The sequence below is a fragment of the Anas acuta genome, chromosome 18 (genome assembly GCF_963932015.1).
Source record: "Anas acuta chromosome 18, bAnaAcu1.1, whole genome shotgun sequence".
NCBI lineage: Eukaryota > Metazoa > Chordata > Aves > Anseriformes > Anatidae > Anas > Anas acuta.
This window is the reverse complement of record NC_088996.1, coordinates 9329945-9348638: the sequence shown is the minus strand read 5'-3', so window position 1 is coordinate 9348638 and position 18694 is coordinate 9329945. Positions and strand designations below refer to the sequence as shown.

Below are 18694 nucleotides of genomic sequence, written 5' to 3'. Positions count from 1 at the left end.
GCATTGTAGTATCAGTTTTGAACATTACTTAACAACTTTATGCAGCTGGTAGGCATGCACAATTTGCATGTTGCCACAGATAAGGTAGAAGAAACATCCTTTGGGCTTTCTCATGAGGCTATAGCACAAGCAAATGTAGATCTTGTTGGTAAACTCCATGCTATGTGTCCTAGTCAGGAGTGAGACAAAGTGTACTTCAGTGCTGTGTCTGTAACGCATTAAACTCACATTTTTAAAAACTACATTATCCTTCGTGTCAATACTCAGGACTTGATTCTGTAGGTAACTGTAGTCATATATGGACAAAGCACTTTTGTTGCTTGTGCTGATGTCGGTGTGCTTGTGTCATCTGTTTGTGGAAGTGCACTTAAAAAGGATCTGCAGGTCGGTTCCTCTGGTGAAATGGAGAACTGCTCTTCTGATAAGCTGGGATAGTACTTGCAGACAGCCACGATCCCTTTTTGACTCTATTTTTCCAAAGAAGATGTGGGTATGTGGGCAAAGCAGAAAGGAGGCTGTTCTTTTTATTGGGAATACATGAGAATTCATGTGAGTGAAAGCAGGTAAAATTACAGTTAAGTTCTAATACTGTCATTTTACAAATACCTTTTCCTCTCTAAACTTGAGGAAGAGACAGGATTTGCCCACTGCATGAATGAATGTGTCACTTACTTCATTGGCTAAATGTCTGCTTGCACCTTACGTTGCTTGTAATTATAATTACGTTATAATTGTTATGGGGACCAGCAGTTTCCTTCACTTTGGACAGGTACAAATAGTAAAAAATGAGGAACCTTGTAGTAACGTAGGCTGGGATTCACATTTTGGCACATCTAATAGTGGAGATTCTGCTGCATTGAAGATGAAGGAAAAATTCTGTATTTCAAAGCATAGGAAACATGGTGCCTTTCCAGTAATTTCCTTCAGATTTAAATGCAGTGAGTGTCTCCACAATACATTTGTCTATGTGAAAAGTGTCATCTTCAGAGCTCAAGCCCAAGATAAAATCTGAGATTTTCCAGGTATGCTGTGCAGAAAACATGTAGCTTATTTAGGTAAGCACTTCCCCCATGCTTTTGCCATACAGGCTTGGCACCTTGATGAGTCCTTTATTTGTTGTTCAGAACATATTGCTTTGTGATTTTTCAAAGTTGTGATAAAATTTTAACATCTACCCTACTTGTTTTGTGTCCCCTGTCCCATCCCCCCCAGCCAAGGAAAAGGGAAGACATGTAAATATTTTAAACAACCAATATTTTAATAGAACTGAAGAGTAGCACTGTCAGTTCAGTATCAGTTTGTAGTGCAAGCAAAAGTTGTCCTTGGAAGAACAGTAAGTTTTGTAAACTTAGTTTCAGTTGTTACTACCACCAATTTATTGTCCAAAGAAAACCAAACAACGAAACTTAGCTAGTGTGCCTTAGAGTCTATCAAACTGCATAAAACATATAAAAATATTTCTCTGAAATGCATAGACTTATTGTTATTATTACAGTCAGATCATAATTAAAGTTTTAGTCTAATCACATTAACAGCTATTCTTTGTGGAAACTAGTGCAAATAAAGCTTTTTTAAACCAGCTGCTCCTATAGCTGAATGTTCATTAATTAGTGGAGGCAGTCTTTTACACTGATGTCCTAAGTACAGGAACTGAAAAGGAATCAGTTTTATTTTAAACCGTTTAACTATTACTGTACAGGTTTTCAAACAGTTATTGCACATCTTCTGAACTAGCCTCCAAGCTACATTGAAAAGATAAATAAATAGTTAAGATAAAAGTTCCTTTCCTGTCCTACAAGAAAAATAAAATGGGAGAAATAGTTAGGTAAAATAGTTTACCAATAGTTAGGTAAAAGTTGTGTCATACTTTTTAGCTTACCAGCAGCTGAATCAGGCTTTAAAGTAGCCCAGCTCTTGGACAGAGAAGGACTTAGAGTAAGTAAGTGAAAACATGTTAAGTTGCATTTCTTGTAATATGGAGCAGGTGGGAAAGGATGGTAATTATTTTCAAACCACTAAAGCAAGAATTTTAAGCCCAAGTAACTTAATGGAAAGCCTGAACACAGACTCGAGCATCTTTTCTGCTGGCAGAAGAGGTTTCTGTATTTTTCTGAAATGCGTGCTTGTACTAACCTCCCTTAGAGGAGTCGCTTCAATGATAACGCAGCTGTGCCACAGGAAGCTAAGAAATCGTAGCAGCCATACTGCTCCTACCAAAACATGTTGATTGTACTATTCATGGTCTCAATGTCAACACTGCAATCCAGATCATACAACAAACTCTGCCAGCTGTGTATAAAGAATCTGCTCTAATGCAGCTTAATAAAGCAGAGATTGAAGGAAAATTGGTATCAAATAATAAAAAAATAAACAACCCTCAGGTTCAGAAAAAATAACTCTGCTCCCTATTACCCTTTTAACATTTTTGGTGTAAAGGTTGTTGTGTTAGTTTTTTGGTATAAGAGAAAACAAAAAGCTTCTTAATTTTGCAGAATGCTGGCATTAGCTCAAGAAGTTTCAGGCTGTTAGTATTTCAGCATACTGCAAGTCAACTACCTTAATGAAAATTTGGACTGAAAAGGAGGGACTCCAACAAGGTGTGTTTTAATGATGACTTCTGCCATCCATTTGTGGTTTTATGAATATTTTCATTACTGACTTGCTTCAGTGCTAGCTAAGCAGTCCTCGTCGTAGCCAGATGTTTCTCTCCCTCCACCCCAAAATCACATGAAAACACTTAGAGGCCTTCAGCCTTTTAGGTACTTGTCTGGCTAACAATTTTGACACTGCTTAAAAGTGATGGTAAAATTGCAGGTTATTTAACAATTGTATGCTTCCAGTTTAGTATGGCTAATCAGGAGCATAGTATGCACCTTAGAGTTGTGATACCTCAAGCATATAGGTATGTTGTGTTTCTCCTGCTCCTCACACAGCAGAAGCTAACCACACACCTTGTAACTGGTCTTTGAGGCTGGGCTATACAGACACTACTTGACAGTACTGGCTTTTGGTGTGTCTAATATATGGTCTTCTCAAATGGTTGGGAAAATAAAGACAAAAGCCACAGCTTTATGATGCCCTCTCTACCGTTTGAAACATAAGGGCTTTCTTTTGAATAGGAGCATTAACTTGCTTTACAACTTAAATACTTCTTAATGAAAAAATGTTTTTTTTATATCTTGTGGAACTGAAGGGATGCCCTCACTTAAGTGGCAATATTCTTGTAAGGGAAAGAAACAAGTATTTAAAGGTGGGCAGTCTTACCTCACTGTTGTTATTTTCAGGCCAGTAACAGCTTTTTTCTTCTGTCACCAGATAGCATTAACTATTCCTAGCCTCATAAGGTAGACGCAGTGGTGTCATACTATGGAACTGTATTTAGGTGGAGGAGATTAAGGCTATGTCTATGTCACACACTGCAGCATGGTGTGGTGTTGGAAGCTAGCACTGGCACAGGCTGGATGCAGTACCTTGCATGTGTACCAGCTCGTGTCTAAAAGCAGCATGGCCAGCACCACGCTGCTGCAGGAAGCAAACATTTCTTTAAATAGCACTACACTTGGGGTACAGCTGTGCTTCAAGTGCAGGTGCCTATGGGGTTGGCTTGCACAGGGCAGTTGAGGTAACTGCCTGCTGCACAGTCAGGTCTTACAAATGCAGAATGCTTGTTGTCCTCGTTACTGTTGCACTGGAGTCCTGGGCCTAGACCTGAATGTGAAAAACTGCTCGGTATTCATTTGGTATTTAAGTGACATTCCACTTTTCTGCAAACTTACAAGCAAATTGAAAGAAAACAATAGCATCTTGGTAAGACTTTGAAGGGGAAAGAGATTAAGGAATCCTACATTTTTAGAGAGCAGCCGTTCATTGTACGACAAATACCTCTGCATTGTAACTTAAGCAGGAAGTTCAAAAACACATACATACACACACTGTTTCCTGAATGTCTTTTCCATGACTCTTATTTGGTCAGAGTGGGAATGCTCAACATACTTTTGCATCAACGATTCAGTCTTTGCTGCCCTCTGTTGCCAAATACAATCAATAAACTGAACTGAACGGCACTGGAAGCATGTGATTTTAGTAGACATATGAGGTATCCTTTATCTGAATACAGTATCAAGTAAAAAAATAAAAGCAAAGGGGTTATTAAATATCAAAGATAAATTACTAGTTAAAATATTAACCCTAACAATAACTTAAGGTTTCATAGATGCTTAATTCACTGCCTTCAAAAGGCAGCAGCATATAATTACCAAGTTTTCGTATTCTAGAATGCATCTAGAAGAGTCAGTAAGTCAGCTTTGATGCTCTACTGTTGTAGCATGGTCTCTCAGTCAAGGTTGATGCAGCATTTCTGAAGGGAGAGCTGTCACTTTTCACAAGAACTAACTCCAGCTCTTGGAAGTCCTGAAGTCTGGCCACGTCCTTGTCCTTTAAAGAACAGACAGAACAACAACTTCTGAACATATCAAACATATCTGGTCTTACTTTATAATAGCTGAAGAAAGCAAAAATTAAAGTTTAGGGAGTTTATACCCAATGACAGCAATACATAAAGATAAAAACTTCCTACCAGTGTACACACTTTCAAAGCATGGTTTTGTTGCCTTGAACCTCATGATGATTTGACTGTTTATGCACGTCACTTAACTTAAGAGGTGACCGAACACGTTTCATTTACAGAACACCTAATATAGGTGTTTTTAGACCGTAAGAGTATGTTTCTTTGTTAATAGCATATCTTTGAACTATGCACATAACAATTTGTGGCATTTCTTCCCCTTGTTATTTGTTCTCGAGACGAGCAAACACTGAAGCAATACACAGCAATTATACTAAAAGCATGCTAATGCACTGTTACTCATGCATTAAAAGTTGATCTAATTGTTCCATATGCTCTAGGAGCTGAAATAATTGTTTTGACAAGAATGTTTTAAGCAAGTTATGATGAAGTTACAAGGCAAGTCCAATGTTCTTTTGAATTTGTAAGCTTAAATCAGTTTCTAACACAATGCCGTGTTTTGCTAACCTTTTTACAGAAATAACTTCTCTGTAAAACTGCAGAGTCAAATTAATCTCTGATTTCAATTCTTACCTTTCTTACCAGTGTATTAGGTAATTTTCTTATCTTCTCTACTTGTTCAGGATTTATACCCAATTCACAGCAACTCACTCTGAGCAGATCTTGGTAAGTCAGTTCTTGTCTGTCTAGCTCAATTTCAATGAAGTCGTTGTCTCTGAGATTCTGGACTCTCACCTTAAGTACAAGTTCTGATTGAAAATAAAAAAAAAAATCCCCTAAAAAAAACAACCAACCAAACAAGACCCCTAACACTAAAGTATTACAATTATCTTTTGAGCTCAGGTTTTATAATACAACATCTGTTCCCTCATGGAGAAATACTGTGCCTTCATTTCACCAGCAACTGGTGGTTAAGAGAGCAGAAATACACTGGGAAACATGTTTGCAATGCTAAAAATCTGACCCATCCAGTCACAAAGTCAAGCTGCTACCAAACTACCTGTGATGCATTTTATGCTATATGGTATTTTGCAAACTTGGAGATTTTCTGTTGCTCAGTCACAACGACTGATTGTTCAATGGGTGGAAAACAAAGTTTGGAAACTATTACTGTTTTAAAGATACAGTACAACAGTTATTTTTACTTTGGAATGCAGAAAAAAAATGATCAATGTATTATTGTGTATTTTTGGCCAAAGAACTTAACGTCTCTACCTCTGTTCAACGTTATTCTGAATGTGGAATGAATCCCTACCTCCATCAGTAACAAAAACATGGAATGGGATATAATAGAAGGATGAAAATTGCACTTCATTACCTTGCATGTTATACGGGAAAGTTCCAGTAAAGAAAAAGGGCTGAAATGTTGGTGCAGGACCAGTAGGCGAACTGTCAGTTTGCTGAGGTACAGCCTCATTCGATGCTACAGGAGAAAACAGACCTTCGCTGTGAGACAAGGGTGGCTGACAAACGGGGCCGTTCGGTACTTCAGGCGTTTTGCATGTTGGTGCTGGGGTAGGTGCTGAGGGGCTGGACAGCTGTTCCGCAGCATCTGGCACAGGAAAACCATCGTCGCTGTTACATGATGTAGGTGTGCACATGCCTTCAACCTGAGTTGCTGATGAACAAGGACTAGTTTCACTCTGGGAAGCGGAAGAGATGGAAGCACTTTCATTCTGGGATTCTGCCAAGCTGTCTGGAATGCTTGCTTCAGTATAGACATAAGGGAATGGTGGGTTGGCCAAATAGTTTGCAACAACTGGCAAATTTAAATCTTTCGCTCCTTGACATTCATTGTCTTCCTCTATTAATGAAATTCAAAAACGTGGGGGTAGGGGATGAGAGAGAAAAAAGCCACCAAGTTATTGGATGCATCTTTCTCATTTTGAAGTCAGTTTTCCTGTTGTTTCTTAAAACTACATCACATTCTGAGGTAAACACAAGGATAATACTGATTTCTCATAAGCATGTAACACCTGGAAGGCAAATAGCTTCAAAATAAAATTAAAAAAAACAACAACATATTTTTACAAATAACCATTGGAAATTATGTCATATCTAGCAGTGTTATTCTAGCATTTTTGAAGGAAAGGGCCCATAGTTCTTTGGTAAATCTAATTTTGCAATGCTTTTAATAACACTACTGCAAATGGTTTATTATGACCCATGCCAGCATCTTAAACCAAATATTTCTTCAGCTAAGTGAATGTGATACCATATCCAAGCCTTCTTTTCTCTTGCTTCAGATTTCTACAGTAAGTTAAATTCTTACATGAGTGATGATTACAGGACAGATACTAATGTCAAAGCAGTTTAGAAAGCTCCACTCACAGACCAAAAAGCAATTAGAAGTTATGTGATACATGTTTATTCCCTGGGAGCTATCAAATTAGATACAGTCGTCCTACCCAAAGTTTTGCCAGTCTACTGATCTGGGTGAAAGAAGACCACAAATTCTAGAGTGCTTTTAAGACAGGAACAGTACCTCCCAAAATCTTGCGGATGTCTGGTTTCGAAGTTAACTGTGCAGCCAGCTCCCCGGTGGCCGTGAGGATCTGCTTGTCCGCGCCAGCAGCCAGCAGGCAAGCCACCACCTGGGCATGGTTCCGCTTGCAGGCCCAGTGCAGGCACGTCCTGGGGGAAGGAAACAGAGGGGTTGTGCTCTGATCTATCCTGAATCCTCCTCGCTGCCAGTCAACGAGTCACCTGGGTTGCATGCAGGACACCTGGGAATAAAGTTTCCTTCATTGCATCACATTTTATCTTTGAAGTTAACAGTTGTGTTCCAAGTTCTCGGGGCAAGGCTGAGGGTGAGCCGTGCTGGTGAAGCCCAAGGAGAGGTCCCAGCACAAACAGGTGGCGGCTGCAGGTGGAAGGAGGACAGGCTCCCTTCATTATGATCCTCTTTAGCCGTAAACCCCAAAGCCTTCTGAGGTTAGCATTTTTCAGTAAACCGCAAAACTAAAGCACTGCGTCCTCGAAGCAGCAATGGCTGGGGTGAAGCAACATCAAACGCAGGGTGCCCAGACTGACGTTGGAAACCCTGGGGCCAAAACCCCTCATCAAAACATCATCCAAAACCCCTGCCCGAGGCACGGGCAGCAGCGGCCTCCCCACCGCGGGCCGAGGGCTACCGAGGAGCCGCGGCCGCCTCCACCCCCGGCCCGGGGAACCGGGTCCCCCCCGCTCCCCGCCGCCCCTCACCAGCCGTCGACTTCGTTCTGGGAGTTGGGGTCCACGCCGAGCCCCAGCAGCCTCCGCACCTCCTCGGCGTCCCCCAGCGCCGCCGCCTCCCGCAGCCGCTCCTGCAGCTCCCGCTCCTCCGAGGCGCTGCTCAGCGCCGCCATCCCGGGGCCGCGGGGCCGCTACCCAGAGCCCCGGCCCCGGGCCGCCGCCGCGGGCTCCCTCACGGCCGCCGCCATCTTGTGCCCAGGGGCAGCGGGCGGTGGCGGCGGCCCGGGGCCGGGCTCCCCTCGCCTTTCCTCACGGTTTTCTCCCGGCTTGTTCGCCTCGGAAGGGAACGGAGGAACGGAGCGGCCCCTGTAGGGTGGAAACACCCCGCTGCCTGCGCCGGTTCTCCGGCCTTGCGCCTGCCCTCCAGCCATGGGGCTGGGGCTCGGGCTCAGCAGCCCCCGGTGGAGAGCGCAGCCCCGCAGCTCCCGTGGGCACCCCCTGATAATTCCCAGCCCGTGTGCCTCTGGGTACAATTAAAGCACTAATTAAATCACTGCAGCGTGGGCTGGGGCATTCGTCAATTCCAGGGTTTCTATTTTGGCATCAGTGCCTGCCACCAATGAGAAATTTGCGCTAAGGTGATTTTTTAATTATTTTTCATTGCTTCTCTTTTTCAGCATTTATTTGTCACATTATTTTGAACCCACCACTTCATTTAGGACCTGTGTTGCAGACACGTTGGACAGCCGTGTTCCTGCTGTGATAGAGGCAATAACACTCAGAGCAGGCCTGCAGCATTTACCACCCAAACCGCTCCCCAGCGGTTACCACCATAAACGAAGCTTCAAAACACAGAAGTAGAGGAGCGAACTTCACTGCAATCAGTCGGGAGAGGCTGAGGCCCACTGAATGTAGACTTTTCTACTTCTTGTGGTGGTTTTACCATGTTTTAACATCCCAGCCAGACCCAGTACACTTCTAAACATGAACACCATTTTGGGCATCCCTCCTCAGCCGAGGCTGTGGGGTACGCAGGTGCTCAGCGTCCCTGTGCAGCCCCAGTGTTCAGCAGCAAAGGCGACGTTTTTAAATAGCACGACAAAGGTCACACCGTGACTCAGAGGCATTTGTTTTAAACCAGATCACATGCCTTTGATCTCATGCAACGGACTGCAACAGGCTTAGCAAAAATTGTGCTCGGCTTGTACAGAAAGACACAACCAACTGTATGAACAACAGCTTGGCTTAGAGAATGGTTTGCAAACAAGACTTCTCCTCTTCTGTTAATGTTTAGTGACAACTGCAAATACGGACCTCAGGGACCTGGAGTCCAGCCTTCACCTGGACACTTGTCACCTAGATTTATTATTATTATTATTATTATTATTATTATTATTATTATTATTATTATTATTATTATTATTATTATTATTTGTTAAACTTACTTTATTTTTCAATAAAAGCTGTCTTAAATGATCCCACTTCTCAGCCCAGGTCAGCACCCATGACCACATTTGCCTGTCTTTAGCAATCATGGCATGCAGCTGTGAAACTCAAACACAGCACACACAAATGTGAATAAGTGACCATATCTTATAGGAAGCAAGAATACTCTCTACCACAGCACGACAGCTTTAAGCAATCCCAACTTATTAAACCTGGAAAAAATCCAATAGGATAAAGGGGCAAAATAGCCTGTAGGCCTCTTCCAAAGTGGTACATGACCTCAGACCAACGGGGAAAATCTATTCACGCAAAGAGAGCAAGATGAGGCCTAGAAAAATTAACCCTTATCCTAGGCCACGGGTAAAACTGCTCTGTGCCACTAGGTGTCAGAGCGGAACAGCAAGAAGGGCCCGAAGTGTAGATCTGCACTTCTCTCTGTGGTTGTAAAACGCCTTTAAATTTTCCCCAGCACATCCATAGTGTCTCCATACAGCTTTGATCCTGCAGATTTCAAAACTCTGCACAGTGCAAAGGGGCGTTATGCAATGTTGTAACAAGGGAAGGGAAGCCCCGCTCAATGAGCGGATTTGTTTAGGGTTATGGGGCTTTTCTTTTTGCTTGAGCTCCTCTCCCAAGGCCACCACCAGGGCTTTTAAGGACTCGAAGGCGATGCACGGGGACAGGCTCTCTCACGCTCTCCGGGGATGAGTATCCTACTCTCCAGTGTTTGTGCCAAGCCCTGTTAAATGCAGCTCGGGTTCACCACTGCTTAGTTACACAATGTACTTCTCCCTGGAGTCATAAGATTTCCTCTCGCAAGAAAGACTGTGCGGAGAGGATTAGCAGCGAGCATGCTTGACTCCAGCCGCCATTGCCCGTCCTGCCTGTGCCTTGCGCCCTGGAGCCTCAGCCCAAACTCGCATGTGTTACCCCATTTATTGGCACCAGCATGCACATACCAGAAACACGACAAGCCGAGAGCATGCTCTTTCCTTGCTCCTTCCCTCCCCTTTACCATATGGCAGCCGTTTTTGTGCCCATGCCTGGCAAGCCCCCATTCACACCTGTACATGTATTTCCGTACTGGGGACAGCAGGGTCTGTGCGGGCTGCAGGGTGCTGGCCATCTTCTTTGGATGCTGCTGGGATCTGCACCCCGTGCTGTGCTGCCTTCCCAAAAGCTAGCAGTCAGAGTGCCTCCTAAATGTGCTTCCTAAAGTCCCTGGCCTTCAGCGGAAACACCAAGCTGCTGCTCTGAGCCACAGGAAGAGTGTGTGGGGGGGAGACAAAATAAGTGATATTTGGGTTTTTGTGATTTACAGGTGCTCAGCATTCCCTGTGCATTCACCACCCAAGGGGCATCTGTATCCACCAGCCGTGAGTGAAGTCTGGGTGGACTGTGGGCAGCAGCTGGAACTTGTAAGGCAGCGCCAAGCAGCGCTCGATGTCCCGTGCTTTGACATCCTGCTGCTGCATGGAGTAACCACAAGGGACGTGTCTGCGTAGCGTCGGGCCATTCTTTGTCCTTGGAACAAGCTTTCCAGATTCTGTTGGCTTAGTTTTAATTTCTGCCTTTTTGCAAGCTTCTGGGACCCAACTTCTGTATTGGCTCTTTTCTCCTTTTTTGGAGAAACCACGGTCTGTCCGTTAGGCCTGTGCCCCTCTTTTTGTTTTAAGGCTTGAAGGCTTGAAAAGTTTTTCACTCCCTTTGCATTGCAGGTTTATTCCCCAGCTCCTTTAACCGACTTCTCAGTCGTTTAAGGTTATTATTAAACATCTTTTTAAAGGTTTAATTCCCAGTTACTTGGTGAATGTAGATACAGCTGTACAATCACATTTGAGGCACTCAGTCCCCACCCAACCCAACAGCGCGGGCTTGAAGCACAGGCATACACACAGAGATTTAAAGCTTTATAGCACTAAAGCAGGACTGGTGGAGAATGAAGATATAATAAACTAAAAGTCTAGCCCAGTATTTGCCTAGCTCTAAGCTAACTTAACTATGCTAGCTTTGGGCCTTTCTCTGAGTGTCTGAATGCGGTGGAGAGGGGCCCAGAAGAAGAAGTCAAAGTCACACAGGAGAAGCAGTTTGTGTTATACTTGTTTATTTTGCTGGCCCCATGGAAGTCCCTGTGTGAGGGCCTGTAGGAGAACTTGGTTAAATTCAAAGCCCCGTGTTGTCAGGTCTGAGTCTGCCTGATCCAGTGCTCGCTGTGTGCCTGAAGGAAGACACACACACACCCCAGAGCCTGCTTCATCTCATCTTTGTGTAGGCACCCAAGAATAGGGCACGCTAATCGTGCTCTGGAGAAACCTGTTGTGTTCCACCTACTGCCAAAGCAGCCAAAGGTAACGAGCCTCAAACCCAAAAACTTCCAGCTGCCTCATGTCAGACAAGATGAGCACCTGAGACAGGGCAGCTGAGGCCCTTCCCTAAGCCCCTCAGTTCTTGCTGAAATAAATAAAAGCTTTCAGCACGCTGTTGAATTGTGAAGTTGTAGGGAACACACTGCTTGCCTTTCTTTTGACTTGTCTAGTTACATCAACATCCCAACAGAAGATGCCCGAAGAATGGACGTGATGCAGGGCTGAAATTTGATGGGTGTTGGAAAATGTCATTGATTTTGGGGAGAATTGTGATCTGCAGGAGAAGGATCTGCTCAGACAGCTAAATCCCTTTAGAAATCAGGCACGGTGTGTGGCTGTTTTTCTTTTTGTTTGTTAATTTAACACTGTTCCTATTTGTAGGACAAATAAATAGTTTCTGAACAAACAAGTCAGAGGACTGGAACCTGAGGGAGGTGGTACATCAGCTCAGGGACTCGTGGTTAAGAAGTCCAGTAGATTTTGATAACAACTGGAAATTGTTCAGTGGATTAGTGTCTAAAGCCAGTTTGGCTTCAAGTAATGGCAAGCCTGAGCTGCAGTGCGTGGATCCAAACTTCTCCCCCTGAGGGCTGTTGTTGTTTGCAGTCGTGGAGCCTGGTCCCTTCAGAGCTGAGGGGTATCCAAACCCAAAAAGCTGAGCCAACAAGGTGGCTGCCTAGCCTTTCTCCAGGCATCTGGCTGAATTCCTCTCTGTCCATGTCTGTAGTCCCTCACCTTGCTCTCCCAAGCCATGAAATTGGCTTTTTCAGGGGACACGGGGTACAGGTATGCCTGGCTCCTGCTTAGGGCCATGTCCTACTTGAGTGTTTGGAGAACAAAAGCTTCTGTGGATCTGGTCCCAGTTCACTTCCTGCAGGTGTAGCAAGTCCACGTGCTGTTAACAAGACAGTGGAGATGGTTCACCTGCATTCGTTAGCAAAACATCAAGTGTTTTGCTAAGGCAAGCTGGTTTCTGAAGGGCTGTGTATTTCTTTAGGAGAAGCTGCCCCCATGCAGAAGACCACATCAAGGTCTGAATTCTCCTTCAGTTGCATTTCGGCCGTCAAGGGGAAAACCACGAATGCAAATCATAACCAGACACACTTAGGAGCTATGCCCTGTGCACTCCTCATGGTCCTGAGACACGGCCAGCTGAAGCTACGAGTCAATTAGGAACTCTCCATTGACTTGGATGGGCTTTCAACCAGACGCTATACAATTCAACAGAGTAATTAGCAAAGCTGTAACTAAAGAGGTCTCCATGGAGATTGACAGCATCACCTCCCAGCTGGTACATTCTCTGCCTCCTATTCTAAATTTGTTCTCGCTGTCTTCCTGGCTCTAATCCATAAGGTTAGCTAAATCTTTCAACGTTTGTGGTACATCAAAGCAGCGGAGAGAAGGACAAAGGCCGTTGCGAGGGGGCCGAGAAAGAAATAACCCAGTGCTTTAAGGAAAGCAACAGAAACTGTTCAGACATATATAGTCAGAGTTTTGAGAATGGGATTAGGCAGAACAGCACCTCTGCCTGCCTGTCACTTGCAAATTCTTGCTAATACTTTAGGAGCTTATTGGAGGTCAGCACCAAACACCCAAACAGACTAATCTGTATTATAGACACATAATCAAAGTCACAAGGTTTTACATAATATATATTGGTGACACAAGAAGTGTTTGTTCGAATAATTTTGTCATCAAGATTAGTGGCCATGAAAGCCCCTACTGTGCGCTAACCTGGTTTTCTATGGCTACCCCATTGGTACGCCAGAGATTCCTCAAACAAATTGGGAAGGAGCTGAGAGAGTGCAAACCAAGTATATGTTCTGAAACAGCAACATGATTAGATTTTTAGCCATGGCAAAGTTTTTTATTAAAAAATAAAAAAATAAAAAGTGCTGATCTCTCACAGCAAGGCTGTAGCTCCAGACACACAAACAAATGGCTGCAGGTACGGTTTTTGCATACTTCATTTTTTCAAGCAGTTTTGGGGTTGCAGGAAGTCACACATCACAACCAGACGTTGCTTCTGAGGTGATAGCAAGCAGAGTGATGGGATTCACAAGAGAAACTTGCGAATCACGTGTGAGTTTTATGTCCCCTCTCAGAGAGGGGGAAGCTGTGGCATGGAAGGAGTAAATGGTCTGAGCTCACAGAACGAGTCAGTGCCAGAAGTGGTCCTGTGTAGACAATATTGATTGACGAATCTGATTGATTTTAGAAATAAGTTAGTTAAGTATATGGAAATAAGTGTATGGAAAATTTATATTTTTCCACACTAGGGAGAGATCTGTAACCACAGTGTCATGGAAACACAAAAGAAAAAAGCGTAACATTGAATTGAAGACCATTTCCTCTGGGATGGGAAGACACAGTCACAGCTCAAGCCACGGGTTGCAGAGATGATGATTTTGCAGGCACACAGGCCAACTTGTTGTCATGCCTGAGGCACACAAAGTCGAAGGTCCTGTGAGGGTACCCCACATCCTCCCACCCCACTACAGGCAGTCTGGCCCAAGTTCACCCCACCAGCCTGAAGTACATAATTAGGAATCCTGTTGCCCTAAATATCAACAAAGAGAGAGCAAAAGCGATGCCGTCCAGACAGCTGCAGAAGAGAAACCAGCAGTTGGGAGGGCTTGGTCATCCTGTGGCTTTGCAGCAGTGGCTGAAATCACTCTTGAAAGCTCCTTTGTAGAAGCAGAGCTGACTGAGCTGGCCTTCAGGTCAAGGAAAATCAAGCGCTGGGTGGGATTTCCAGGAGGGTTTGGCTGCAACTTCACCACGCTCCCCTTTGAAGTCAGGAGAATATTTACCATCGCCTTCAATGGGAGAAAAATCAGGCCATTAGAGAGCACGTTTGAAACGCTTGCCTCTAATGATGCTACGGTTCCTTTGTACCTCACTACGCAGAGAAGGCCTGCTGCGGCTGTCATTAAAACACAATCCCAGCAATTGGTTAGATAACACAATGAGCCCAACGTGCGGGCCTTAGGAAGGAAAATTTCCTTAGACAGGAAAATTATAACAATTAAACCACATGAATCTCTTAACCATTACCTACAATCGCTCTGCCAGCCACCATCACATCAGGCCATCAAGGGCTGGTTATCTTTCTTCAACGCTGCCATCAAAAAGCAAAATGCTGCAGCTCCCTGAACCCCGCTGCGTGCAGGCTGCAGGTGGACGCGTCGTGCCACAAACAAGAAAAGATTAAAATAAAAATGTACATTGAATTAGCTGAAACGAGAATAAGCAACAATGAAAAAAGCCATTCAGTGCGGACAAACAGCCCGTTCCCAGGGCAGGCAGGAGTCTCTCGTACTAGGAAGATGAAAGGAAACAGAGCATTGCTGCTTTGCAAACAGCGCTTGTGAAATCTCCAGCCTGCATTCGGACCTGCTGCCAGCTGAACGCCAGGAGATGTGCACCCTGCTTATACCAGGGCTGCACTTAGTCACCTTTGGGCATTTCCAGTAGTGGTGTCAGCAGCCCAGCGGAGATTTATGAGCTCTTCCTGATGGCCTTCATCTGGATTCAGGCTCTGCTGAGTGCACACAATGTCTTGGAGCTGGCGGTGAAGCAGGGCACTGCAGGCTGAAGCTGAGCATTTCACCTTTCAGTAGGGCTGCCAAAATGCCCAGCTCCCCACGTATGGGGCTGGCTGCTCCTGGCTGAGCTTCGACCAGCAGAGCCACAGCCAGGACCGCGGACAACCAGCAAAGCCAAATGAAGGCAATAAGTCCTCAGTTAAAAAGATTTTTGTCCTAATTTAGATTTAAATTCCATGAAGACGGAATTGACGCTAAAAGGCTTTCATGATCTTTGCAGAAATGGAAATAGCTCCATTTTGTGAGAATTAATTATTGTTTATAGCTAAGTTTTGGATACCAAACCCTCGGAGGAGCTCTGGGACTTCCAGGTTGTCCGGCGAAGCCAGCGGCCGCTGCCTGATGGCGAGCCCAGTCGCTGGGAGCCGCGCTGCATCTCCTGGAGGGGCTCCCAGCCACAGCGAGGACTTCCAAACTGCTGCACATTCAGTGGTTTGGTGAAGTCTTTGCTCGGCTGGAGCTGACTTCTTGCAGCACAGAAGCAAGCAAATTTGCAGCAGTTGTCTTTCACCTTACAAACTCTCAGCTCAGTCTGCTGAAAGGTTCATAAACTTTCCAAAAGGAGCAGCTCAGAGTGATGGTGAGCTGGTGCCTTCACGCTATGGGAATTAACGCTTGCGGTACAAACCAGGAGAAACTCTGGGCTTTCAAGGAGGAAACATGAGAGCTGGGGGAGTTAAATTAAAGTGTAACAGCATTTGCACAGCGGGTTAAAACCTTACTGTTTGCATAAGTTGACTCACATCACAAACAAAAGCAACATGACATTTCTATATTGAATTAGCCTTTTGAAAAGCAAATGGTGCCCGTGGGGCTAGAAGCAGGGTCTCGGACTGTGGCCTTTCATGGCTGCTGCTGTGTGATTCTCAGCAAGTGACTTCCTCCCGGCTTTAAATTCCTTAAAATAAATAAGGGCAGTTGAATTAGGGTCATTTGCAGACTGGAGTGAATCTGTGCAATGGGTTTAATAGTATTCATTAGCCTCCTACAGCAGTACATGTGGTACTAAATTAACTCACGTTCCTGGAGGAACATCACGTGCTTTGGTGAAAGATGTGCTGAGCACCCAGCCTGCGGCCTGTACTGGCACTTTTATTCTGAATTTTCATTCAAACAGAACTGAAAACAAGAAAAACTGAAGATCAGCAGCAACCACAAATGTACTGGTTCGCCTCCGAGGATAGCACACCATGGCTTATGCATGAACAGCAGTGCTGCAACACGTGGGAATATCTCCACCCATTTGCACACCATGGATTTGGTGGTGGCGTTTCCCAACATGCTGTCATTCAAGCTAACCTTCCTGATGGACAGCAGGATGAATTAATTCCCAGCATTTGACGTTTGCAATCTTCACACAGCCCAAAGACACCAATTCCATAGCCTGCCTGAACTGTCTGTGGGATACCTAAGGCATTGCTTCTGGTAGAGCGAGGGAGACAGGCCGGCACAAGGCAGGCTCCTGCGCCCAGCCTTTCCACATATCTCACTGATAACCGGTTGATTATCTGCCTTTGTACCCTCTTTGCCTCTCACTGTGCTGTTTCAGACAGAATAAACCTAGCAATAATGAACCATCATCAAACTGGCAATTGCTTCCTGCCCAGCTTACGTTAGCAGAGAAAGAGAAAGCAAATGATGATTAGTCGTATGTCTGCACTCAAAGATAAAACCCCCGAGCAGAAGCCATCTGCTGAGGCATAAAATAATAATTCTGGCACTAGCCTCGCCTGAGAGCAATGCCATCAGCTCGCACTGAAACACAACGTAATGCAGGCCTAATGCAGAGTTCTAGCAGGTGGCCCATAACCCTGTAATAAACTCCCTAACATTATTGATTTTCCCCCCCAAACTAAGCCCTTTTGTCTAACTACATTAACTTCTGCTTACTGAGCATCTGCGCACGAGGCGGGATGCACAGATACAGCGGCTCGTTTCGGTGAGCGATCGCTGCTCTAAATATGCCCTGGTTCCCCGAGCCCGTCCTTACACGTTGTTATCTGCTCAGATGGGTTATTTCAGGAGTCAGAGCAGCTCTTGTTAGCTATGGGCGCTTACAGGGAGTGCTGACAAAAATCTTAACTAGGGGGAATCTGAAATATGCTTCCACTGCTAATTACACATACAAATAGCTCCGAAAATAGGACCCAGGCACACCATTGCTTCCCCTCAGCCCAAATCTGCCCCTGCTCATGTGCATGTGCTTCCAGAGCTCTCTGCGTATCTCAGCCTTTGCCTTTGCTTTGATGTTCAGAGGTGCCTCACGTGGGGAAGAAAATCCTGCTGGCTTGGCCAGCCTCACGGCCAGGGCAAGCACGAGATGTGCTCTTCTAAGGCAGGCGAAAAGCTGCTCTGGGGGAGAAGGAGGCAGCACAGAGGGCTGTCACTGTGGGGTGGTGGCTGCTCGTTGCCCCCTTTCACACAAAGGTGCAACTCAAGCACGCACGGCACAGGGCACGTGGAGGAGTTGTGAAGCCTCAGGCCCTGAAGTTGCTGCATGCAGTGGGCAGCCAGGCTGGGCTCCCTGGGCAACCCCAATAGCCCAGGCTCTGAGCAGGTCCTGGTGGAGCTAAGGGAGTGCTGCAGCACTTAAGGGGGGAGATTTGGCCCTTTACAATCTAAAGCAAGCTAAAGCTGAGGTCCTTGAGTCATCCTCTGGATTTCAACGTGGGTTTGGAAGCAGCATAACTGCTAGAGGCAAGAGGTCGGCTGCTGTGCTCCAAAGGGGATCTGGCGAGGACGTTCCCTCTAAAATGTCAGGCTATCCACCCTAAATGCAGTAAGCTTTATATACAGAATGGAACATTGCTACTTTCTAAATGAGGCAGTCTTTTAAAAACAACTTTTCCTTTCTATTACATTCGCATCTGTGCAGTGACAAAGGCCACCTGATGCCCACGACTGGTGGTGGTGGGGCTGCAGAAGAGCTTGCCCCAGGGCTCCCTGTGTGCTCAGGGTCCCTGCCGGTGGGGCAGGTGTTAGTCCTCTGTCTGAGGGACTTGGTACCAGCCCTGCTGTGCCCGGATGCCCTGTGTGGGACCGGTGGCCCAGGCGTTGCTTGAGGCAGGTCTCGCAAGCAGAGTCCTGTGGCTCCAGCCCAGCCAGCTCCCTCCTTCGGGGCAGGGACAGGTGCCAGCCCAGCACCCCGCTGCCCTCCGAGGCTGCACCCACAGAGCTGAGGGCTCCATCCCTACGGACCGTGCTCCCGAGGCAGCCAAACCCTCCCGTTGGGGCTCTCAATGGCGCAGCTGCGGCAAGCAAGCGACCAGGCGGCAGCGCTGGATCGCGGCCGTGCCTGGAGAGGGGGCGGTTTGTGTTTGTGTTGGCAGAGCTGGCGTCAAGTGGCGGCCGGCCCAGACAGCACGAGAGGCCGAATTTGCAAGGGCCCCTTCGCCGAGGCAGAGATCAATGGGAGATGGGAGGTCGAACATTGCAGGGTGGCAGCTCCTGCCAAGAGCCCTTCCACAATAAAACCAGCACATTTATCCGCTGTCCGCTTAGTAACTCCAGATGAGGATTGCTCAGTTTGCCTAATAAATATCATCAACAGTTTACTGTTCCTTTAGCAGTGGTTT

General features: G+C 45.7%; 1 protein-coding gene across 2 annotated transcripts; it reads right to left on the bottom strand.

Moving 5' to 3' along the window:
* Nucleotides 1-1237: 1237 nt before the first annotated feature.
* LOC137841952 (ankyrin repeat domain-containing protein 40-like) lies at nt 1238-8241 on the bottom strand. 2 transcript variants are annotated; one of them, XM_068655464.1, is made up of 5 exons: nt 7730-8241; nt 7011-7159; nt 5844-6143; nt 5099-5274; nt 1238-4434 (listed from the first exon to the last, which is right to left on the bottom strand). In XM_068655464.1, the coding sequence occupies exons 1-5, from the start codon at nt 7870-7872 to the stop codon at nt 4291-4293; spliced, it is 912 nt and encodes a 303-aa protein (XP_068511565.1). In that variant the 5' UTR covers nt 7873-8241; the 3' UTR covers nt 1238-4290. The 2 variants fall into 2 exon arrangements, with proteins under 2 accessions (XP_068511565.1, XP_068511564.1); XM_068655463.1 differs by having other exon boundaries at nt 5844-6329; nt 7730-8225.
* Between the last annotated feature and the right edge of the window lie 10453 nt (nt 8242-18694).

What these genes read in the sequence shown, in the direction of transcription:
- LOC137841952 (XM_068655463.1), bottom strand. Translation starts at nt 7,872, where the DNA reads ATGGCGGCGCTGAGCAGCGCCTCGGAGGAGCGGGAGCTGCAGGAGCGG. An exon ending in CAGAACGAAGTCGACGGCTG is followed by an intron (nt 7,160 to 7,729) that starts GTGAGGGGCGGC and finishes TCCTTCCCCCAG; the next exon opens with GACGTGCCTGCACTGGGCCT. An exon ending in TTTCCCGTATAACATGCAAG is followed by an intron (nt 5,275 to 5,843) that starts GTAATGAAGTGC and finishes ATTTTCAATCAG; the next exon opens with AACTTGTACTTAAGGTGAGA.